This window comes from Camelina sativa, chromosome 16 (genome assembly GCF_030686135.1).
Source record: "Camelina sativa cultivar CO46 ecotype springtype chromosome 16, ASM3068613v1".
NCBI lineage: Eukaryota > Viridiplantae > Streptophyta > Magnoliopsida > Brassicales > Brassicaceae > Camelina > Camelina sativa.
In genome coordinates this window covers 2,783,358-2,807,498 of record NC_141895.1, presented here as the reverse complement: position 1 = coordinate 2,807,498, position 24,141 = coordinate 2,783,358, and the positions used below count along the sequence as shown (strand labels likewise).

General features: G+C 33.2%; 5 protein-coding genes and 1 pseudogene across 13 annotated transcripts; 2 read left to right on the top strand and 4 right to left on the bottom strand.

Moving 5' to 3' along the window:
- The first annotated feature begins 865 nt into the window (after positions 1-865).
- LOC104749536 (uncharacterized) lies at positions 866-4,394 on the top strand. Of its 6 annotated transcripts, none has more exons than XR_015584505.1 (5): positions 866-2,425; positions 2,515-3,258; positions 3,350-3,609; positions 3,689-3,817; positions 3,908-4,394. XR_015584505.1 is itself a non-coding variant. In XM_087491462.1 (5 exons), the coding sequence occupies exons 1-5, from the start codon at positions 1,275-1,277 to the stop codon at positions 4,013-4,015; spliced, it is 1,224 nt and encodes a 407-aa protein (XP_087347588.1). In that variant the 5' UTR covers positions 866-1,274; the 3' UTR covers positions 4,016-4,394. The 6 variants fall into 6 exon arrangements, 4 of the variants coding, with proteins under 4 accessions (XP_087347588.1, XP_087347589.1, XP_087347590.1 ...); XM_087491462.1 differs by having other exon boundaries at positions 866-1,316; positions 3,409-3,609; XM_087491463.1 differs by having other exon boundaries at positions 924-2,425; positions 3,406-3,609.
- Positions 4,395-6,674: 2,280 nt separating this feature from the next.
- On the top strand, positions 6,675-10,334 carry LOC104749534 (uncharacterized). Its single transcript, XM_010471183.3, has 3 exons — positions 6,675-7,467; positions 8,076-9,811; positions 9,918-10,334. The coding sequence occupies exons 2-3, from the start codon at positions 8,165-8,167 to the stop codon at positions 10,092-10,094; spliced, it is 1,824 nt and encodes a 607-aa protein (XP_010469485.2). The 5' UTR covers positions 6,675-7,467; positions 8,076-8,164; the 3' UTR covers positions 10,095-10,334.
- Positions 10,335-10,508: 174 nt separating this feature from the next.
- Positions 10,509-11,661, bottom strand: LOC104749532 (large ribosomal subunit protein uL14x/uL14z/uL14y). The gene is made up of 4 exons (XM_010471182.3): positions 11,538-11,661; positions 10,991-11,275; positions 10,851-10,892; positions 10,509-10,748 (listed from the first exon to the last, which is right to left on the bottom strand). Exons 1-4 carry the CDS (start codon positions 11,548-11,550, stop codon positions 10,666-10,668), a joined length of 423 nt encoding a protein of 140 aa, XP_010469484.1. The 5' UTR covers positions 11,551-11,661; the 3' UTR covers positions 10,509-10,665.
- A 687-nt stretch (positions 11,662-12,348) lies between these two features.
- Positions 12,349-13,957, bottom strand: LOC104749531 (putative peroxygenase 3; annotated as a pseudogene). The gene is made up of 6 exons (XR_015584503.1): positions 13,782-13,957; positions 13,400-13,548; positions 13,190-13,275; positions 12,996-13,091; positions 12,786-12,911; positions 12,349-12,663 (listed from the first exon to the last, which is right to left on the bottom strand). The product of XR_015584503.1 is annotated as a putative peroxygenase 3 (transcript).
- A 1,075-nt stretch (positions 13,958-15,032) lies between these two features.
- LOC104749530 (putative peroxygenase 3) lies at positions 15,033-19,329 on the bottom strand. Of its 2 annotated transcripts, none has more exons than XM_087491460.1 (6): positions 16,403-19,329; positions 16,052-16,201; positions 15,869-15,967; positions 15,672-15,766; positions 15,456-15,581; positions 15,033-15,340 (listed from the first exon to the last, which is right to left on the bottom strand). In XM_087491460.1, exons 2-6 carry the CDS (start codon positions 16,109-16,111, stop codon positions 15,181-15,183), a joined length of 540 nt encoding a protein of 179 aa, XP_087347586.1. In that variant the 5' UTR covers positions 16,112-16,201; positions 16,403-19,329; the 3' UTR covers positions 15,033-15,180. The 2 variants fall into 2 exon arrangements, with proteins under 2 accessions (XP_087347586.1, XP_010469483.1); XM_010471181.3 differs by having other exon boundaries at positions 15,869-15,954; positions 16,403-16,819.
- A 1,173-nt stretch (positions 19,330-20,502) lies between these two features.
- On the bottom strand, positions 20,503-23,073 carry LOC104749529 (actin-related protein 2/3 complex subunit 2B). 2 transcript variants are annotated; one of them, XM_010471180.3, is made up of 10 exons: positions 22,864-23,073; positions 22,444-22,510; positions 22,148-22,355; positions 21,888-22,063; positions 21,675-21,752; positions 21,401-21,533; positions 21,207-21,298; positions 21,056-21,112; positions 20,906-20,951; positions 20,503-20,822 (listed from the first exon to the last, which is right to left on the bottom strand). In XM_010471180.3, exons 1-10 carry the CDS (start codon positions 22,920-22,922, stop codon positions 20,602-20,604), a joined length of 1,137 nt encoding a protein of 378 aa, XP_010469482.1. In that variant the 5' UTR covers positions 22,923-23,073; the 3' UTR covers positions 20,503-20,601. The 2 variants fall into 2 exon arrangements, with proteins under 2 accessions (XP_010469482.1, XP_019093514.1); XM_019237969.2 differs by having other exon boundaries at positions 21,888-22,060.
- Positions 23,074-24,141: the final 1,068 nt, after the last annotated feature.

The following is a 24,141-nucleotide window of genomic DNA, read 5'->3' as shown; positions in this document are numbered from 1 at the left end:
ACGTAATGTACAGTGTTGATGGATAACACGATTCATATATTTAATGGTACCGATAAATAAGATCGAAGATATATATAGCCTCTAGTCTAGATATATATATATAGCCTCTAGTCTATATATATATATATATATATATATATATATATCTTCTCATATTTTATTCTGTTATGGACCTTATGGTTACTAGAATAACAAAAGTGTAGGAAAGTGAAATCTCAAGGGATGAGAGGGAATGACTTATATCTTTAAAGGTACCAAGCATTGACCCCTATACATGCTCAAAAAATGTCACAATCACAGAATTTTTCGTACATGAATTCATTTTCACATGAAAAAAGAATCAAAGTTCGAAGTTGGTTAAACATTGTTTTCGAATTTTATCTGATTTTTATAAATATTTTTTCTCTTACGGCAAATATGCTTATTGTCCAAAGACATTTTATCCTTTACTAGATATCTTTAATTTCCACTCATATTTTTCGATATTTGACTGACCTGGTCGAAATCTTGTCCACTCCCTTTGCGCAAAAATCACAAGGGAAGTCAATAAAATTAGCAAACGAAAATACAAGATAAAGAAAAAATAGTATATATCTAAAAAAAAAAATAGAAAAACTAATTCCACGAATATAGGGGCTTAATTAAGAAAAAATTTCAGTCAAACACGTCAAAATCCACGCAACAAGAACTGGGTCAAACTCATTGACGGGTCACTCCTAATGTGAAAGCAATTGTCCACATCAGCACCATTATACTACGTGGCAGTACCACGTCACTAGAAGTGGAGAATTCGAGGTCATCGCATGTAACATTCAAGTGCATAAGTTTATATATATATATGTTCTGTGTAGAAATATACAAATGCATACATACACATTAAGCAATAAGTATATATATATGTATGATGGTTACGTGAAACTCCCATAACCTCTTCTTTTTGTTTTTGTTTTTTCTTTTTGTTCTCCAGAGAAACTGTAATTAAGAAATTTTCATTTCTTCTCTGTCCAAACAGAAAAACCTTACTGTTCTGTTTTAATTCAATCATCTCTCTGTTTGTTTGTTTTTTCGGTTTTTGTTGATTTCTTTCTCTCTTTTTTTCCAATATTTTGAATATCTTCGATGGATCAGTTTCTTGTTCATACATCATCAGTCATTCCAACATTGTTCCACAAAGCAATATCCGTGAAGCCTCCTCGTTCTTTAATTTTCTTGCAATAATTCGATTTTTCTGGGGAATTTTCTTTTCTTTTTCCCAGAAAATCTTCGCATTAAACATGTTGCAAGACGTGATCTCGTCTCACGATCAGCTTTCCATCGTAATTTTCTTCTCATTATTGGTTTTATTCATTTATATGCATGCATTTGTTGCGTAGATCATATAAAACTCGAGTCTAATCTTATAAACTGTGTAATTTTATTAGGCCTTTGCTTTGGACAATCATATACAATTTCAATTAGTTAGTTTTTTTTTTCTTTTTTCTTTTTGTGAAACGTCATTTTCTTCTCCTTATATTCCATTTGATCTCTTTTTAAATTGCTTCATTCCCTTTCAGCTTTTCTTATTTTTTGGTGTGATTCTCTACACACTAAAATTTATCTTTCGAATCCAGTTTTTGAACATTATCATTATCATATATAGTTCCCATTCTTCGCCTACGATTGGTACCTATAAGCCAATAGAAAATCGTCACATGCATGATCTTGAAAAGTGTTCTACAAAGCAACAGTAATCATTTCACTATTTCTATCCTATCGAAGTGTAGATTTAATTTTCATCAAACGTAAAACTCTGGTCACCTTGGGATATATTTTGTATTGTTTGATGCAAATAGAAAGACACATTATGTGAATTTTCACTAGGAGCATTGTGATGTGTTATATGATGATGATCATGATGAAGGTTTCTTACATGTTCTGATATTTAATGAAGTGCCCTTTACTTTTTCTTTGTGGGATAAAAATCTAGATGTTGGTTCATACCAGGCAATTTCAATTTTTCTTGTCAATACGAAAAAGAAATACCAGAATCAGAAAACTTTCCTTTTATAGAAACCACTCTTCTTTACTTTTTTTTTTTTAGCTATTCCAACTTCTTGTTAACATGTCACATGAAAGAACAGATGCATTTAATCTCTCTTTACCAACATTCTCCTAAACAGAAATTAGAAACCAAAGAGAAAAAAACATTGGATTTGATCAAGACACGAAAATCTTGGAGTGTTTTGATGTCTAAAAACAGAATAAAAACATCTTATAGATTCTCTATAGATAATTAAGCCACGAGAAAAACAGATTTACTCGAGCATATTTATAAATCTGCCTTAAAAACCAACCTTGTAACTACTTAAGGATCTCACCCGTTACTTTTTCTTGTGACTCACGCAAATTTAACCTCTGTTCTCTTCTTTTGATGCTTGGCTTTAAAGTAATGTCTTTCTTGATCATTTACTACTTTCTCTGCTCGATATAATCTTTTGGATCTAATTAACGTTTCTTTGTTCTATATATCATCAGGATGATATCACGAGCCCTCTTAGTGCTCAAATCTTCGATTTCTGCGATCCACAACTCTTTCAAGAAACCTTCAATCAAACCTCTGAAGTCACTTCTACTTCAAACATTCTTGAGAAATCCGGAAGCTTCCATTCAAACACTAACACAACCACAACAACTGAGAACAGTAACAACAACAACAACAAGAACACAGAACTTCAAGACGAAGAAGATGACAACAACAACACGGATCTTTCCATAATCTTTGACTCACAAGAAGATTTCGAAAACGACATAACGGCTTCAATCGATTTCTCATCATCTTCACTGCAATATCCAGTCATCGATCAACTCCTTACGGCAACGAGCCAAGACCAGTTTGATTTCTCTTCAGGACTCCAAGTTACTCACCAGCCTCCTAACATTTCATTCTCTGGAGACCCTCTGTCTCTACCAGCGGTTTCCTCTCTAGCTCCTTCTCCTTTACAATCAGGGGTTTTCGAAGAAGATTGTCTTTCTTCAGTCCCAAGTTACAATCATGGCTTGAACCCTTCTTACTCTTTCTTCCGTACCTCCGGTTTACCGGCGTATATGAGCACCGGTTTATTATGTGCTGAAAGTAATCTTGGTTTACTTCCCGGGAATAATCATGTGGGATCCGAAACCAATAAGCCACATGATCCATTCATGGACTTTCAAGCTGATAATGGTGGTTTATTCTGTCCTGATTCCATCAAACGTATCTTTAATCCAGAAGATCTCCAGGTATTGGGTTTTTTTGTTACAAATATTATCCGGTTTACGTTTGGTTTATCTTCAAGGAGCTAATAAGATTTCTTCTGGTTTGGTTATGAAGGCACATGACCGGTTTGGTATTTTGATGTTATGCTAACCAGTTTACTTTTGTTAAAGAAGGCACTTGGTGTTGGTGGCGTCGAGAGCCAGAGCCACTTGATGGCGCCTCAAACTAATTCAGCCTTAGGACCGGTTGAGATTAATGGTTTAGAAGATTCAACGTTGAGCAAAGTTGGGAAACTCTCCCCTGAGCAAAAGAAAGAGAAGATTCGTAGGTATATGAAGAAGAGGAACGAAAGGAATTTTAACAAGAAAATTAAGGTTCGATTTTTATCAAACCAAACCGGATTAAACCTTTGGTTATGTTGTTTTCAATGATTTTTGTTGTTTTTGTTTGTAGTATGCATGTAGGAAAACATTGGCAGATAGTCGACCAAGAGTTAGAGGAAGATTTGCAAAGAATGATGAGTTTGGTGAACCAAGTAGACAAGCTTCTTCAAGCCATCATGATGATGAAGATGAAGACGATGTAAGTAAAACCAAGTTATTTTAACTCGATTTATATGAATTTAGGTCGAACTGGAATGTCAGGTCTAACAAAACAGATTTTGGTTTACAGATGGGAGTGAAGGATGAGGAACAATTTGTAGATTCTTCAGACATTTTTGCACACATTAGTGGAGCCAACTCCTTCAAGTTCAATTACCCAATTCAATCTTGGATTTGAGCTCCAAGAGCCACACCACAAAGATTCATGTTTATAAACATGAATCTTATAGTCTTATATAGTTATATAAATCGTATTTCTATAGAGTTATAACTTGTCTATTTAGTTTTGTCATGCCCCTCTGTCAAAAAAAAAAAAAAACAATCTAAGCAAAATAAAATAAAGATAATGAATAAATGGGGTTTAGGCAGGTTTGGTTAAATAAAACAGTAGCGAGAGTAAGGTTTTAATAATGTAACATAGAATTTTCCAAAATTTTGTAGATACAGTATGTTACACATATATAATTTGATATATGATGTCTTGTATTTTGATAGTTGGGTTGTATTTTGATCACCTGTGAACACTATATATAATCAGTTGAGTTATTCTCTTGCTCCTTTCACAGTCTACGTACATATTGTCATATTTAGACCTAAACTCATTCTTGATTGTATAAGCACGATACATAGGCATGTTTGATTGTCATATTCAAAAAGTAAAAGATGCAGTTATTGGGCTTTGTTTGTAACGATATGTTGAACTGGACCAACAATAGTGTTAAAGATCAATTATTTAATTAAGGCCTCCTTTGTAGCTACATCATTTAAGAATAGGTCTAAAAGCTCAAACGATTGACGACGACTCGATACATGCGCATAAATGGTGATCGTGCCATAGTTTCCCAATGGTTGATTTTTTTTTTTCGATTTCTGAAAAGGGAAACCAATATGCTAAAATAGACTTCTAAGTTTTAACCGAAGACTGTTAAAATATAGATGGCGACTAAGTCAATAATTTCGAACCAAACGTCTAAAAGGCAAAGATTAAAATATAGTGATTTTGACTTAGAGGTGAATTATGATATTGACCTCTTTGACAGGCCACTATCAAAATCTATGAAATCTGTGATTTTTATTCTATGAAAGGCCACCATATATTGAAGAGTTGAAACTATGCCATTTGACTTATAAACACGATAAATACAGTTTTCTAAAATTACGGCCATAAAAATGTATTTATCTGTGTGTGAAAGCAAAGTGATTTCACTACTGTTTTGGTTCCTTAATTTATCGTTTAATTGTTCCTAATAGTCCAATGAATTATAAAATTCACGACGCCAATAATTAGTCTTTTGATAATTAACATCCGATCTTGATCTATAGAAAATAGACTTACACATGCTTGATCACGACACAATCTTATCAACTTCCTATCTATTTTCTAACTTATTTTCCAGGACATCTACACGTGTGTTACAAATTAATAATAATGTCAATAAGTATGATTTAAGACAAGGCAAATTTACGAACTATATAAATCCAAGAAATAAGACTAAATCACATGCATGAAAAAACATAAACTATATATGTTTGATGCTTCACATTCTTTTTTTAACAGATTAACACGGCTAGTGCAAAAAACATAAGGACCGGATTTGGTGAGGGAGAATCCTAGTTTGTACAAGAAGCATCAGTTTTATAATACGGTAGTCGGTAGGTCGACTGAATTAACACGAATAATTAAATTCATAGTTATTAACATATACAGTAATCTTCTAGATGAATAATTGAACTGACATTTACGATCTTCAAGAGGAATAATACACATATATGTAGTGGAACTAAAACTTGACTACATTATTATATATATCAGGATTTCACGTATTTGAATTTTGAAATTTAAATAAAATACGCAAAATGCAAGTAAAGAAGCAACAAAATGGTCGAGTCAATCATGTGCAGCAAGCTCACGGTCTGGAATGAGACAAACTAGTTTTGTAATTTTGTTGGTTGGTCCATTAGATTCTCACTATTCGTACATTAAATATCAACATATGTTCTAAAGCCTCCAAATTTCCAATTGTTTAATCATTTATTAAAAAAAAGGCAAAATATGTATCGTAGGGTTTGTTTTATAATCTCCCAAAAAAATATGATAATTTAAGTTTCCATTATTGTATACCTATATTGGAAGTCGACCATTTTCTAATAAGTCACTCAAAAACTAAATTTTTAACGACTATCGTTTTTATCACGCAAGCATACAATTCAGAAACCTCTTATTTTCTCAATGATGTTGTTCTTAACTGTTTATACTACTTATTTCTCAAAATTTAACAATACTCAAATTACAAAACTAACTAGAGAATTTAGGAACTTTGTTGAAATTAATATACTATGCTTGAAATTTAATAAATTTCATAATTTTAATGCGCAACTAAATTTCTGTCCTTTTATCTATACCTAAAATCGGAAAGAAAATATAACTATTTAGGAAAGAAAATATACCTGATAATAAAAATATAACTATATAGGAAAGAAAAGATAAATATACAAAATAAATAGAAAGCTATAATGGTTTTTTGTAAAGAACAATATACGAATGATGAGGTTAACTCGATCACGTCTTGGTAAATAAGTAAATAACGGTGGACTAGTAGTAAAAATAATCTCAATTTCTTTTAATATCCAAAACATTAGACACCCAAAATTTTCAAAAGATCTGCTAATCTTGTTAGTAAATGTCTTAGCAATTTTTTCTTTTTAAAAATGTGTATCCACACTACATATAAAACGTCAAAATCAAAACCTAACCTAATGGTCGTATGAATGAATAACCGGTGGACTAATTTGTTTTGATCCACTATAATTATTATCCATATGATAAATATCACAACAACAACAAAAAAAATCAATAATTTGAAAAAAAGAAATTCAAATAAAGTTATTATCAAATATTTGTTTTTTTTTTGATGAAAAAAGAAATAATAGAGAAAAAGGAAGAAGAATATTAGTGAAAATAGAAAAGGGAATAGAAGAAAATGTGGGCACTAATTCTGAAACAATTAAGTTCTTTACTCCCTCCCTCTCTCCCTGCTTTATCGCCCAAACAAGTAGCCATCACCATCTTCCTTTTGCTTCACTCTCTCTCTCTCTCTCTCGATCGTGCCCACCAGCTCACTTACCCCTTAATCCCCCCACACTTTAAACAAAAACCCTAATCTCTCGAGCTTTGAAGAGAAAAAAAGAAAAACACACAACACAAAGAAGTGGGTCCGTAAGCCCCCTTCCTTAGTAGTGGCCATAGTCAGGTCACCCCACACACACAAAAAGACTTTCTTTTTTTTCTCTTCGTCTCCATTTGGTACTTACTTACTAGTCAGACATTAACGTGCCTTTGTGTGATACCACCACCACCACCATCTCTCTCCTCTCTCTCTCGTTAGAAACCCAGAAAAAAAAAAAAAACACTCTTGCTTCCAAGCTTTTCCCACTTTCTTCTTACTCCCCCACAACTCATAATTGCTTATTAGAAGGATAAATTTTGCTTTTTTTTTTCTTCTCTGTTTCCTCTTAAAATAGATACAGAAGATCGCAGCTATCCAGAATTGGCGGAGGAGATTGCTTGAAGTTTCTTTTGGTACCCATTGGAGATTACTCTTCGATCTAATAACTTCTTCTTCTATCTAGGTACAAGATTTAAAGATTCGTTTTTTTTTTGGGTTAGAATCTGTTCTTGGTGTCTAATGTATAATTCACTACCTTTGTGGGTCTGAATTGCCTTTGGTAGAGGAAGTGATACAGAGAGAATTTTTAGTTTCTAGGTCTAATCCTGAGTAAAATTTCCTCTGTTTACTTGAGTTAGGTGGCTTAATCCTCGAGTGTATCTTTCAAACGTGGGAACTCCAATCAAAGTTTTAGCTTTTATCCTCTGTTTCAATTTAATGGGGGGGGGGGGGGGGGGGTACATCTAAAAATTCAAGCTTTTATTTGATTATCAATATGTGTAGGGTTCTTCGTTTTTTTTTAGCTTTTTGTTGCTTTTAGGTAAGAGATTAGGTATAATTTAAAAGAAGAAAAAATCTCTTGACTTTTCAGCAAATTTTTAGCTTTGTATCAAATTCGGCTTTTGTTTGAAACAGTGTAGATTCATAGTACATTTTGGTATCCTGCATAATTTCAATAGTAGTACCAAACATATGTCTTGTGTCCACCAGAGTTGCTAAGTTAAGCTAAAATCTTGTTGCTAATATTGTGTTATATTCTCTCATCTACTCTTGTTCATGTTTGTCTTCCAGATATTTGGAAGTGTTCTTGCCTATACTTCGTATTATAGAATGGGGAATTAAGGTTTTCTCGGTTTCTGTTTTAAGTTTGCGAGCTAACAATGGGGAGTGTTGGTCCTGATTCTCAGAAGGATGATTCTGAGCTTGAAGATTCACTGAGGATTGATGAGAATCCGCCTGGTGAAAATGTTTTATTGAAGTCAGGAACCTTGTTGAGCCAGAAAAGGCAGCAATGTAGTGTAGTTTCAAACAGCGGCAAGTGGTTACAGATTGTTAAAAACGGTCCCAAAGGTTCGTTTACTCGTGCCACTAGTTTCTTCGATTACAAGATCCCAAGGCATCTGGTGTCATTAGACGAGAAGTATCTCCGACGATGCCTCGAGTTGATTCACATCAGTGCGTTTAAGTCAGCCAGTTGCAGCCTTTCTTTGAATCTTGTAGGACCAAAGATGAGGTTTTCTTCAAGTCACTTCGATTCACCTGTCATCCCCAAAGAAAATGCTGCTCGTCTTGTGTTTGATCTTCCGTTGGTAGATGATTCAGGCAGTCCAGTGATTAGCCGTGCAATCATAGGTTGCAGGAGGGTTACACATATGGTTACTAAGCCTTTGTTACACGATCTCGAAGCATTAGATGGTGATGATATCAGTAGCAGGACAAGTCAAGACGATCATGGTGAAAACAAGTTGGTTTCATTTGATGTTGTGAGGAAGATAAATGAACAAGATTCGCAGTTTCAGAGTTATCAATCTGGTTACATGCCCAAAAAGACAGTCTCTTTGTCCAGCACAAACTCAGTGAGCTCATCTTCTTCTGATCAATCTTCTTCCTGTTGGTCACCGTCTTCAACAGTTTCTCAAGGAGCACTTCAGTTCACTATGAAAGACAACAAGACGCCTCATTTTGTTTTCTCATTGGATGATCAAAAAGAGATCTATGTAGCTAGCTTAAGCACTAGTAGTGTTGGGTCGGGTTTCGACCGTAGTTCGCTAGACTATTCTTATTTGATCCATATGAAGAAAGGCCGCGGATCTGAACAGAAACATTTGGTTGGTAAACTAAAGGTATCTACTTTGATTTCTGTCTCGTCCACGAATGAAAAAACCGTAGAGAGACAGTTTGTTCTATTCAGCAGTGGTGGGAATCCGCAGTTACCGTGCCAAAATGATATTAGGAAAAGCAGAGGATTGCCTAAGAAAGTAGTTGATGCGATCAAAAACACCACACGCACTTCAAGGCAAAGAAGCATCTCTAGATTCAGTAGAACAAGCTCCACACCGGATTTTTGTTCTTGGGAGCCATTTCAAGAACCAGACCACGATCTTGAACCTGTAAGTTTGCTAGATAACGACCTTCCACCAAATCTTGAAACCTCAGCTGTTGTTGTGAGAGAACAGTTTCCCGTGGAAGAAGAAGAAGAAGAAGAAGAAGAAGAAGAAGAAGAAGTAGTCGAAAAAGTTGGAGGCTGGGGCATGAAGTTTCTCAAGAAAACACCCTTAGCTCGAACCAAGGATGCTTCTAAAACTGTGAAGCATTCGACAAGCATAGATGTTATGATTCCTTCAGGGATTCACGGAGGGCCGAGAAATAGAAACGGTGGTCCGTCAAGCTTAGTTCAGAGGTGGAAATCCGGTGGATACTGTGATTGCTCTGGATGGGATTTGGGTTGCCCCTTAAGTGTCCTTAAAGGCCAAACACGAAAAGACCAAAATGAAGGCCAGTGCAATCTTTTTGAGCTCTTCGCAGAGGTAACAGTCACGATCCATATACCATTTTCTCAACCATATATCATAGATTAACTAGAGGCAAACTCAATCCTGGTCATGTTGACTCAATTTATTGTGTTATTATCAGGGATTGATGGAGGGAAGTCCTGGATTAAGGATCATGAATGTTCGAGACGGTCTCTACTTCGTTCAATATCAAGCGAAGATATCTGCTTTGCAGTCTTTTTCCATTGCTTTAGCATACATTCATAGCCAAAGCCAGAGACTCCGGCCATGGTCGTCAAAGAAGTGTACAAAAGCTTAACTAGCAAAAGAAAGGATTGCACAAAGATAGGCAAAACTCAGCCTTCATAGTTTTAGTGAGTTTGAGTTGATAATATCTACAATTCTACTAAAGAAGTAGTTATTTAATTATTATTATTTTTTGTGTTTATTTTTGGCTTTCTGTTTAAACCTATTTTTTTATAGAAAGTAAATCAGTGTCTCTCTTCTTTACTGGAATCATATGTGGGCTTTGGTATTGTTTTAAAAAGGGTTGTGTGAATTTTTGGCTTTCTGTTTAAACCTGACTTCTGGTTTTGAGAATTATGATAATCTGGTTTTGTATAGAGTTTATTCTGCCAATTACCTTGAACTTATTAACTATCAAACCCATTTTAATCATGACCTAACTTGTCAAAGCAGATCAAATGATTTCATACAAGTAAAACAAGAAAAGTGGAAAAACAAAGAAAAATCTCTTAGAAACCAGGACTTAAATATGTCTGAAGCTCACAAAAGATTCTTGTCTCTACTTAAAACACCCAAAAGAACATCAACTACTTCGAGTTTCGTTGAAGACAGATACATAACCAGCAAAAGTGATGATACGATCTTTAGACAATGGCGTTAGCAGCACTAGCAATCCTTGGCCAGAGATCAGCACACTCTTTCCCAATGGGTCCAGTAATCGCAGAACCTAAGATACAGAAAAAACAAACCCAAAACATGTTTCAGGAAACAATGTAGTAATGACAATATGTGTTTTGACAATGCAATGATCAAATAAACAAACTAATACCTTTCATTTCTCCCTTAGGGTTCACAATCACTCCCGCATTATCTACCATACCATCCAAGAATCAAAATCAGTATCAATCTTATGACCATAAGAAACTCATGTTTCAATTTAACACAAGAGATTGTGAATGAAAAAGTTACCTTCAAAGTACATGAAAACACCGTCCTTTCGGCGCCATGGCTTACGTTGCCTAACAATGACAGCAGGAAGAACCTTTTTCCTGAGGTCTGGCTTACCTTTCTTGACAGTGGCCATAACCATGTCACCAACACAAGCAGAAGGTAACCGATTGAGACGACCTTTGATACCTTTAACCGAGATGATGTAAAGGTTCTTAGCACCAGTGTTGTCTGCACAGTTCACTGTGGCTGCAACTGGCAGACCAAGTGACATCCTGAATTTGTTACCAGACGTTCCTCCACGTCCTAATTAAAATCAAAACAACCACCATTAGAGCAAAAACTCTTAAATCATTTTACCAGTTTCGTTTTCAAATTATTAAAAATTAATACTTTTTATGTCATATGTTGTAAATGAGCTGTGTAGATGAACAGATCAGATCTGTGTAGATTTCAATTGAAGAAATCGAGATAAAAAGGTTCAAACTTTGGAACATTTTTAAAAGAGAAACTAAAAAATGTAACAAATACGAAAGAGGAAGGCATGGATGGAACTGAAAAGACAAACCTCGCTTCGACATTTTCGACGGCTCCGAGCTCTAGGGTTTCTGGTGTCTGATCGAAGAAGCAAAAATGAAGGAGAAGAAGGGATTAGGGTTTAAACCCCAAACCTGAACTAAGGGCCTTTTAAGGCCCATAATAGCCCATGAAGCGTTTCAATCATGAAACATTATTACTAAACAAATTCTTAATTTCAGCAAATTTCTCACGACCATATTCTAAAATTAATTTACATCTACTTATCCAAAATAACAATATTTGTATACAGAGCCAAAACAAGGTAAACATTATTAAACGTCTAAACCAATTCTTAATTTCATTTTTTTTAAACATATTTTCTTATAGAATTTTGATACATAGATTACAAACACATTATACAAATCCATAAATTGAGTAACAAGACGAAACTAAATAACGAAGAAGTTCTACTTAAGCCAAAAAGTTAACATTAATTAAACAAATTCTCTAATTAGTCTTTTTTTTTTTGGCAATTGTCATAAATACCACTAAAATTGGTTTTTATTCCAAAAATACCACAATTTAGTTTTTTTTCCAAAAATACCACTAATATGTATTTTTTTTCCAAAAATACCACATAGTTGAATTAAAGTTCTAATACTAAAAATTAATCCTTAAATTCTAAATACTAAATCCTATCCCTAAAAACTATACCCTAAAACTAAATGTGTCAACCCAAACCTAAAAAAAAATTTACAATCTTTAAAAATCAATTTTTGTGTTTGTGTTAATTTTGGAAAAAAAAAATTTGTGGTATTTTTGGAAAAAAAACTAAAATGTGGTAATTTTGGAAAAAAAACATTTTTAGTGGTATTAAAAGGAATTTCTCTTTTTTTTTTTTAACATCTTCTCTTATTTATAACTTTGATTACAAACACATTATACAAATCCATAAATTGAGTAACAAGACGAAGCTAAATAACACAATGCTTCTCTTCAAAAAGCTTAACAAATTCTTAGTTTGTTTGCGAGAGTTGGCTCTCTCTTTATTCTTTTTAGCACAATATTCAAAAAAGCTTCCATCAAAGCAACCTCTCACAGCTTCTTTAGAAATGAAACCTTCCTCGTCCTTTGCAAGAATATAGAGTAGTATCCATTCAACTTTATTTGAAAGCCTGCATGCAGCCACAACCAACACAACAAAACCCGGCCAATATATTTAGTTTTGGTTTATACCAGTTACCGTACATCCATGTATCATCAACTAAGAATCAAATAAATCCTTTTTAATACTAACCATCCAAAAGGATCCATTGCCATTCGATTTCCCTCGGTTAGGTTCCAAAGCTCTTTCAATGACAACTTATCCTTGATCGTCCGGGCGTATTTGCTAAATACATTCTCAAGATTAGCCGGGACATACCTACAATCACAATTTTACGGATTGAGTTTCATGAATATTACATTTGAAGTTATCTAGTATCTTTTATAGATGTTTGAATGTTACCTTCCTTCGGTGTCATAGGTGCTTGAATCACTCCCATGTTTGGTTTTGTGTATGTTGTCGATATAAACAGGCAATATCGCGTGATGGCAACCAACTCTAGTTACATAAAGTTTTATTACTATATTAATCATACAAAAATAATAGTTATTAATTAAAATTAAATTGGAAGGGTCTTAGAATTTTGTTTTCCATACCGGAAGTGTAACGTAGCTAAAGGCTAAGTTTATGAATATGCACCAAAATAGAGAGGAGACTGGATTGAAACCGAGGTCACGAAATCCTACAATTTTTTTTTTGTAATTATTTTAATATAATGAAAGAGTTTTATTTTATGATTAAACATTTGATTCTTTATCTTCTCTGAAGATAAAAAAAATATATATAAAAAAGGTTAATTAATGTACCCCTATAAGTCTCCCAAGGATAGACGATACCGTCGCCGTTTTGGTCGAAGAAAGCAGCATGTTGTTGCATAACACTCATTCCTTTGCTATGCGACCTTCTGTTCCATTCGGATGATCTGTATCTGGAGCTGCTAACGCTCTTGCCATATCTGATTTTCATATTGAGTTATAAGTTATAACAGAACAACAACAGAACAAACTAACATTTGTTTATTAATTATTATAGAACTTGGGAAGGTACGTAATTTGAAAATGCTCATTTCTCACGATAATTTAGGAAAAGAATGTTTATAAAGTTAATATTATAAACGATTATATTACTGGTTTCATGGTGTGATTTTTGTTTGTATTTTTTACTTAACAATCAGTCAATCACACTTACAAGGTTTTGGTAGTGTTTCCTCCAAATCGTTCCGTACTTTTCGTTGACCGGTTACAGGAGCTAAAGGCGCCGTCGTGGCCAAAGACTCTGCTTCTCCTCTCATTCTCTTTTTTTCTTACTCTCGCAAGTGTGAATAATTGAAGATGCTCTCAGTTTCTTCTTAGGCAAAAGACGTACACATTCATGATACTTTGGTATGGGTTCTTTATATGTAAAGAAGGGCGATATGTAAAAATGACACGTGTCATGACGTTGTGGTTAAGAGAAAACAAAGACGACAAGCAAGATGATCATATAATATGGTCCATCCACGTGATTCATTTTGCTGAAATTTAATAAAGTTTTAAATCACGAGGAGATCGGTGGAAAAAAACAAACAACGTGCTTATTCGATGTGTAAATCTATTTCATCTATATAAAATCGTATTCGTAGTCTTGTCTGCGAGAATTGAATGATCATCTTATTCTATGGAACACAGTACTTGAATGGGGCTTCCATCAAAGCAAATATTTTACAGCTTCTTTTGGACAAAAAAAAACCATTACTCGTCCTTTACAAAAATCTTGAGTGAATAAATTACCACTTTAATTAATTAATATAACTATCAGCGGTTAATCAATATCGTATAGTAATTGATATATAGCAGTGATTAGCAAATCATGAAATTTGAACTTGTTGATCAATATGGTGTTAGGAGTTAGGACCAAAGGTGCCGCCATGCCTGAAAGAGTTATGGGATTGAAATTATTGTTTGCAAGAGAAAAAAAAAGGACGGGTAAAGTGATCCAGATATGGTCCCCATGCACGTTGCTGGAACGATTTGCTGATTTATGTGTACTGCCGTGTGAGAGGGTGGGAATAAGTAGAAGAATTTTGGTGTGTGGTAGGCAAAATAATACAGTATTTCATACCAAGATAACTAAGATTCTCTTCAAAAATTCATAAAATTATAACACAACAAAAGGATTTTAAATATAAAAAACGTGCTGCCGTCACATATTCACCCAAAAGGCCAAAACATGGGAGTGATTCAAGCAAAAACGAAGGAGAAAAAGGGATTAGGGTTTAAACCCCAAACCTGTACTAAAGGCCTTGTAAGGCACATCATAGCCCATGAAGCGTTTCAGTCAAAATACTAAACAAATTCTTAGTTTCAACAAATTTCTCACGACCATATTCTAAAATCAATTTACATCTACTTATACAAAATAACAATATTTTATACAGAGCCAAAACAAGGTAAACATTACTAAACAAATTCTTAATCTTTTTTTTCTAACGTATTTTCTTATTTATAATTTGATACATAGATTACGAACGTATTATACAAATCCATAAATTGAGTAACAAGACGAAGCTAATTACACAATGCTTCTATTCAAAAAGCTTTACAAATTTCTAGTCTTGTTTGCGAGAATTGGCTCTCTCTTTATTCTTTTTAGCACAATATTCAAATAAACTTCCATCAAAGCAACCTCTCGCAGCTTCTTTAGAAAGGAAACCTTCCTCGTCCTTCGCAAGAACATAGAGTAGTATCCATTCAACTTTATTTGTAAGCCTGCAGCCACAACCAACACAATTAAAACCGGCAGATTTAGTTTGGTTTTATACCAGTTACCGTACATGCATGTATTATCCAACAAAGAACCAAAAGAATGTTTTTGGGTACTAACCATCCAAAAGGATCCATTGCCATTCGATTTCCCTCAGTTAAGTTCCAAACTTCTTTAAATGATAACTTATCCTTAACCGTTTGCGCGTATTTGCTAAATATATTCTCGAGGTTAACTGGGACATACCTACAATTAATAGCAATTTTACGGATTGAGTATCTTGAAAATTCCATATTAGAAGTTATTGAGTATTTTGTGTGTATGTTTAAATGTTACCTTCCTTCGGTGTCATAGGTGCTTGAATCACTCCCATGTTTGGCTTTGTGTATGTTGTCGATATAAATAGGCAATAATGGTGATGGCAACCAACTCTAATTATATAAAGTTGACAACGTTTAATATATAGATCCTAGAAATGATAATAGTTCTGATTAAAATTAAGTTGGAAGGGTCTTAGAATTTGTTTTCCATACCGGAAGTGTAACGTAGCTAAACGCTAGGTTTATGAGTATGCCCCAAAAGAGAGAGGAGATTGGGTTGAAACCGAGGTCACGAAATCCTACAAATTTTTCCTTTTTCTTTAAAATAATTACCTTGTTGTTATAATGAAAGAGTTACATTCTTTTCTGAAGATTAAAAAAGGTTAATTAATTTACCCTTATAAGTCTCCCAAGGATAAACGATTCCGTCGCCGTTTTGGTCGAAGAAAGCAGCATGTTGTTGCATAACACTCATTCCTTTGCTGTCGTGACCTTCTGTTCCATTCGGATGCTCTGTATCTGGAGCTGCTAATGCTCTTGCCATATCTGTTTTTCATTATCAATTATAATTAACTAACAACAACAAAAACATACTAACATTTGTTTATTAATAATCTAAAAAGAAACTTGAAAGTATTAATGTCAGAATACTCGTTAACTCACAATAACGTATGAAAAAATTGATATTGTCATGTTTATTACTTCTTAGTATGATGTGATTTTTTTTTTCTCCTAAATCACACTTACAAGGTTTTGGTAATGTTTCCTCCAAATCGTTCCGTACTTTTCGCTGAGCGGTTACCGGAGCTAAAGGCGCCGTCGTGGCCAAAGACTCTGCCTGTCCTCCCATTCTCTCTTTTTCTTACTCTCGCAAGTGTGAATAATTGAAGATGCTCTCAGTTTCTTCTTAGGTAAATGAAGTACACATTGATACTTTGGTATGGCCATGGGTTCTTTATAAGTAAAGAAGGACGATATGTAAAAATGACACGTGTCATGACGTTGTGGTTAAGAGAAAACAAAGACTACAAGCAATATGATCATATAATATGGTACATCCACGTGGATATTTTCATTTTGCTGAAAATATAATACAGTTTTAAATCACGAGGAGATCCGTGGAAAAAAAAAACAACGTGCTTATTCGATGTGTAAATCTATTTCATCGTAATTCAGGAATTGAAGAGAAATATATAAAATCGTAATATCTTGTCTGCGAGAATTGACTTCATCTTATTCTATGGAACGCAGTACTTGAATGGGACGTCCATCAAAGCAAATACAGCTTCTTTTGGACAAAAACCACTACTCGTCCTTCACAAAAATCTTGAGTGATTAAAAATTACCTAAATTAATTAATATAACCATAAGTGGTTAATCAATATTGATATATTGCAGTGAGTAGCAGCAAATCACCAAATTTGAACTTCTTGATCAATATGGGGTTAGAAGGTAGAACCAAAGGTGACGACATGCCTGGAAGTTATGGGATTGAAATTATTGTTTGCAAGAGAAAAAAATGAAGAGTAAAGTGACCCACATATGGTCCCCATGCACGTTGCTGGAACGATTTGCTGATTTATGTGTACTGCCGTGTGAGGTGGAATAATTAACGTTTTTAGTATGATGCGCAAAATAACTAAGATTCTCTTCAAAATTTCATGAAATTATAACTCATCAACAAAATTATATCAAATCAATACAATAAAACTACAATATTTCTCACCATAACATAACACCTCAGCTTTTGTTTTCAAGCATAAACTAACACATCAGTTAAAATGAATACCCAATCAAATTATAACAATTTAATACACACCATTTCTAATTTGCTTACATGTCATCATTCTATTTTACCTTCCCATTTCTCTTCTTGCTTCACCATATTTCGAGACTCAGCCATCACTCTGAATATACATAAACGGAGAAGAGATTGGATTACGGTAATCTGTTGGACTTCAATCTATAATCAGCTCTAATCCATTGGATGTTAATTTTAGGGATAAACAATCTCAAACTTTGTATCCTTTTTTTTTCTTTCAGTCTCAGAAACTTCGCTCATCTTCAATTTTGATTCTTATTAATCGTGAAAGTGGAAAACAATCTTCTTTAGCAACGACCATGGAGAACAATCACGGCGATGGCGATTTTTGAAATTTGGTAAAAACGAGAGGGCACCCAGAGTCCCACGTTGGAGGCTGTGTGCGAAGATGCTGGCGAGGGAGGAGGAAGGTGAAGCCGCTGGGGCTTAATTGGAATGCTTACGGACCTCTGAAATTCGATTACATCAGTTAGTTCAGGAAAAAGTAGCAATGTCGCAGCTGCTACTACTGAGGATAGTACATGGAGGAAGCTAATCATGATTTGCATCACAAGCGTGGCAAAATGTACTCTGGCTTGCGTGAGTTCTCTAACTCCTTTTTCTTGGCTATGTTTTCTTTTGAAAGAAGAACCTTCTAAAAAATGGAAATTGATATAAAATGGTCGAAAATAAAGTTTTGATTTTTCAATGAAATTGTGCAGAGGTGTGACCTTATCATCTTTTAGAATTTTGAAACCAAGCTTGTAAACTCTGCTCTAACATCCTTGTAGTGAATTTGCAGCTGCCTCTGATTTTATCTTGATTGTAGACTAACTCTGTTTTGTCCAATGTATATTTATCATTGTTTTATTGTATTGATTATTTTTCTTTCTTCAGTGTCCACAACTCATGTCTTTATCATTAAAAAGAATTAATATGTCACGGGCGATGATTAACTGTCCACTCCTCCAACTTCTTGATATAGCCTCATGCCATAAGCTTTTGGATGCTACTATTCGTTCAGCGGTCATTTCATGTCCTCAATTAAGAGTCACTAGACGTTTCTAATTGTTCCTGTTTTAGTGATGAAACTTTGCGCCATATAGCCCAGGCTTGTGCTAATCTGCATATTTTGAATGCTTCATACTGCCCAATATATCTCTTTAGGTTGGTCGTATTAGATATCTTCTTTGCTCCCTCCATTTATGTTGTCTCATTCTCTTTTTTTCCTGACTTGATTTCCCTTTTGTTCTTTGAACTCAGCACATCTTCCATTGTTGATTGTTCATAGCTGTGAGGTTATGACATCCGCTTCTATGACTTGGATTGCTAATAGTCCTGCGTTAGAGGTCAGTGATCGTTCTACAACCTTTAACTATTTTCTTTTGTTTTCCACACGGTGTGGACCACACCCAAAGCGTATTGTTCTACAATCTTTAAACGAAGACCACAATTTCAGTTGGGTTAACCACATCCACATATAATCTATTGCAGGTTTTGGAGCTTGACAATTGCATTATGTTGACATCTGTATCTTTGCATCTCTCCTACTTTTATTGTATTGATTTCTCATTTTTTCTAGTTTTTTCTCTGTCTTTTACTTTATAACAATGATTTGTGCATAAGTTGTATGAGGTGTGATGATAAAGTTAAGTTGAATGTAGGTGTACTCATTTCTGTGCTTCTGCAAATTTATATTCAAAGGTAAATTCAATAAAACCAATACAATCTTTTTTTTAAAAGATAAAATTATTTTAGAATAAAATAAAAGAACTTGTAGCTACATAATGTGGTCTTAGAATTTAAAACTCCTAATAAGATAAATAAAACATAAAAGAACTATGCTTACTTTCTAATAGTGATTTGTGCTCCTTAGCTTTATGAGGAGGGGCTGTTTAAATTTCTCAAAACAACTATTTTTATTTTTAAATCACACTTCATAAACAACAGTGAAAGTATGTAAGAAAAAAAGAAAACAGTTCTTCCAAATCCAAGTACTTATTTTATGTTACATAGACAATCCAATTAAGCAATTCTACCAATAATAATAAGAGAAAAAAAAACAAAATCAATAAAACACACACGGTATATGTTATTAAATAAAAAAATCAACAGCCAAAATTAAGTAAGAATAATAACAAAACAACAAAACTAATAAAATGGACCTCCAATACATCCTAGAACAAGAAAAAAAAACATTATACTCTACAATTTCATTACAAAAAAAACTAAAATAAAAAGAAATAACAACTCATAATAAAATAAAATAAACACATGAACATCCTTAAAAAAATAAAAGTGATTTTACACTACAAAAAACATAAAGAATAACCCGGCGACGTAGTGAAAATCAATGTAAGGTTTTATATTATATTTTTAAAATCAGTAAAAACTAATTAATTATCTACAATTTAAATATTACTTTGACAATTAACTTAATACATATGCTATTCAACATAAGTATAATAGTATTAAAATAACATACAAAACCAGATTAAAGTAAAAATATGTCTATGTAGTTTGACAAATAATAACTTTTTTAACAAGACAAAAAACACTATATAACAATTATGTGATTAAATTTGTAAAAACTACAGAAAACACCACAAATTCAAACTATACTAATATATCTTCCACAAAAGGTAAAGAAAATAAATAGAACGTAGATTAGGATTAGTTAGACTATTTATATAATTAATTTTACCCAATTTAAATGTAAACATTTATAAGTCATCCTATGATTGACTTTGAGATTACTCTATTTTTATTTATTAGTGCATTTTTCTATCTTAACATTGTATAAACTGTAGTTTTTATAATTAATCCAGTTAAAAAAACATATTTTCAATAATTAAATATATCTAAGAATAGTTATAAAAAATATCTCACGACGTAGCGCGGGTCTAACTTAGTATTTTTAAAACAGTGAATACTGTATGGTACTTGTACATACTGAATAGTAACTGTTACGTACATGCAGCATTCAATGCCAACTCTTGATTTGATTTATTTTGGTTGTTTTTAATTAACATCTATAAATTTAGTATTATCGTCAGAAAACTATACTTCATCAATGCATTGCTACTAAAAGTCAAGTTTGAAGCGTGTGGTCACAAGAAAGACAAATCGAGAGTTAAGAGATTACTTAGTCGAGTTTTGTGTATGATGATTTATTTGAGGGTTTCGAAGAGAATTTGGGAAGAGATATCCACCGTTGATTGAATCGAAATCGAGCACAACCGTTCATTTTGATCCGGAACTTACTTATCTTCACTCTCCTTGTCATCTCCTTGCATCGTTGTTTCATCATCAATTTGCCTTTTGGTACCTTCACAAACTCCTTTACGTATTTGCATCTTCCGTTTTCTACAAATTATAGGCAATGAAAAATTTTAACTTAAAATATTGTACAAAAACCTTAATATTAGGATGTTTGGAAAAAAGGATACCCTTTTGATGATCAGCTTCTTCTTCTAGGCTTGTGTTATCAAGCAGCTGCGTATATAATGTAAATTTTACAAAAATAAGTTATCTTAAGGTATATGAAATGTCTATTATTGTTGTAATTTCGTGAGTGTAATATTATTTTATTAACATACCTTAACTAAACTGTCCATTCTTTTTCTCATTTTTCTCTGTATGTATCCTCTCGAACACTATTTAACCAATAAATATGGTTGGGAATTTTCAGTTACAAGAATACAACTTATCGAATGTTTTTTTTCTGACAAGAATTTACCACTAATGTACCTTAATATGATATTTAACGTATGCGTAGAAATTTAGCAAATTCCAAACCGTTTTGTCTAGTCTCTTTCCTTCAACGTGCCGTGAAGTAATATCTGCCAATAAGAACAATTGGTTGAAAATCGTGCATATAATACTAATTAAAGAAGTTAGATGAGTTTGATAATCAAACAGATAAAAAAAGAAACAAAATGTACCAAAAGATACAAAACCAGAATTGGTGGTTAAGTCTTGGACCGGTTCTCCTCTAAGTTGGAGAGGAGGTATTGGTGACCAACTACATTGTGGTGCCTTTCCCATTTCCTTTTGACTTCCCACTTCCACTAACTCCTTTTCATCGACCAAAATTTAATGTTTTCAACATTAACCAACATTAGTGTCTTAATGCATATTTCTCCTACGTCTACCCAATATGAAATTGTCTTTGAATCACATATATATGAATATATGATGCATCCATTGTAATTTTACCTGGAAGAACGATGTGGCAATGACCACATCCGAGTTATCTTTAAAATTCATTGGAAACACGGCTGTAATTTTCTCCGGCTGAAAAAAATAATTCAAGAATAGTTGAAATTTTATTCGAGAAAATTTTGACGTCGATCATATTATTTAGTTGGATATATATATATATATATATATATATATATATATATATATATATATGTAACTCAAATAAACCTGTTTAAAGACGTAGAAAGGTTCACTTGGGTGATAAACAATCCTGATGGGCCTGTTGTTGTTGTTCATCGCCAGTGAATCATCTTGAAAATTCATTTTTCTCAGCATCTCTTTAAGTTGGCTACTTAATATTAACGCTTGTATTTCGGAAATCCTTGTTATGACTTTGATGGCTTCTGAAGTTGAAAGAGTAAAAATGAAGAAAACTTTTAATTAAGAAAATTTAAATTACAATATATATATATTACAAGCTAAATTACCTTTGCCACGTGGTATATTGTTAAGGTGAAGCGCAAGGGTCAATTGAAACCCTAACCTTGGTGGATCAACAATATCAATCACACCAACTGCAATATTCTTAATCACCTCATAAGTGTGACTTGAAATCTCCTTCAACGTTACTGCTCCTTGTGTCTCAAGCAACGTCGAGGTCGATACATGCACAATATTTGGATCCGAAACCGAGTACTGGATGCCCAAATCATATATTTCATATTTGTTACAGTAAATATAGTCAAATAAGCAAGAAAAATAAAGGAGACGCAAAAATATATACCTTGATGTGATATTGAATCGAACCGAACTCGTGGAAATGTTGATCGACCTCGATAGGTTTTTCAGCACTGCCATGGATTCAAGGACAATGACACATTATATTACTTTTTAGTGGATCTTAATTATGTTTATGATGTTCACCACTAGAAGTGGATATGAGTCTAAACAACAATTTTTAAATTATCCCACTTACTATATATATATATATATCAATTGATTTTGAGTTACAATAAAAATCCATGTTTGCTAAAACTTTACAAACAACATCAATTCAAATCATCTTTTTTTTTTTTGAATAATAAACAATTCAATTCAAATCATCTTTTGTTTTTTGAATAACAATTCAAATCATCTTGATTAAAGCTAAACCGGAAATGAAACTGGACCGGAGATTTAAAGAGAGAGAGAGAGAGTGGCTTACCGATATATCTTGAGGAGTGTTTCTCTCAACGTTGGAGATGCTCTTTCGAGATATGCCATTCTTGAAAGTTGAAACAGCTCGCAAGAAGCTTGGCGGTACAATAATTATAAATTGTAACCTTCTTTTATTTTATTTTTGTCATCAGTTTATTATTTATAGGTACGTGTTCATTTCACATATATCTGTGTGTGGGAGAGACTAAGTGGGGATATTTTTTTCTTTTGTTTGTATGTGTGTTGGTGAATTTATTGGAGGTTGAGTAAAATGTCAGTTTTAATTTGCAATCATTTTTATCATGTTTCTAAGCAAAACATTTAGCTATTATACCTGCGATTGAAATCCAATATTGTGGATTGTACTGTGTCAGCCCAATCTAAACATTGGCTTCGTTGTCGTTGATAAAGAGTTTTAACGGTATCTCAGCCGTTGGATTAAAGCTGTGGGATTTGATGGACGTCGATTCACACGGTCGAATAGTGCCAAAGAAAGAATCTGATGTTCTTTTTTTTTTTATATCGGGATTGGAAAACAGAATCTAACAAAGAGCTAAACTGAACTGAGTTTTCCTGTCAGAAACTTAGATTACATCTTAAATAATTAAACCATGTTAATTTTTATAATCGTAACTAGAGTCATATATTTTCTCACTGATCTTTGTTTCTGGAGTACTTATAGAATATAATGTGTATTTCAACCTCAAAGTCAAAAACTCTACTGTTAGAAGAAAAAAGAAAAAAAAAATCAATCGAGTGTTTTCCTCTTTCTTCTTATGTGGACCTTATCATTAAAAGAGCAATACTTGAAATGTAATCCAAGCTAATCCAATGAACATTAAGCGTCGGTTTCACACGAACCACAGGCTTTTGACTTTACCCCCACCCGTACGTAATTAACTCCCCACCATCCTTCTTTATTCCTAGGTGAGGTTTACTTAGGCGTAAAAGAATGGTCAATGTAGATTAGTGTCTTTCTTTTTTCTTTTCTTTTTTTTTTTTTTTTGTCAAAAGATTAGTGTCTTTCTTATATAGTAGATTGATGCACTACTTTTTTTAATTAAAAAAAATGTGTCCGCTAATCTATCTTTGTTTATGATCATGACCATCAATACTGAAATTGATTTTGATAATACAACTTGTAAGATAACCCATTGAACTCTTTAACCCCGACTCTTTTTTTTTTTCCGATAATTTAAAAACAGATAATTAATCATAGTCACATAAAAAATATACATATGCTAAGATAATAGTATTATAGTAAGACGTCTATTCAATTTGTTTT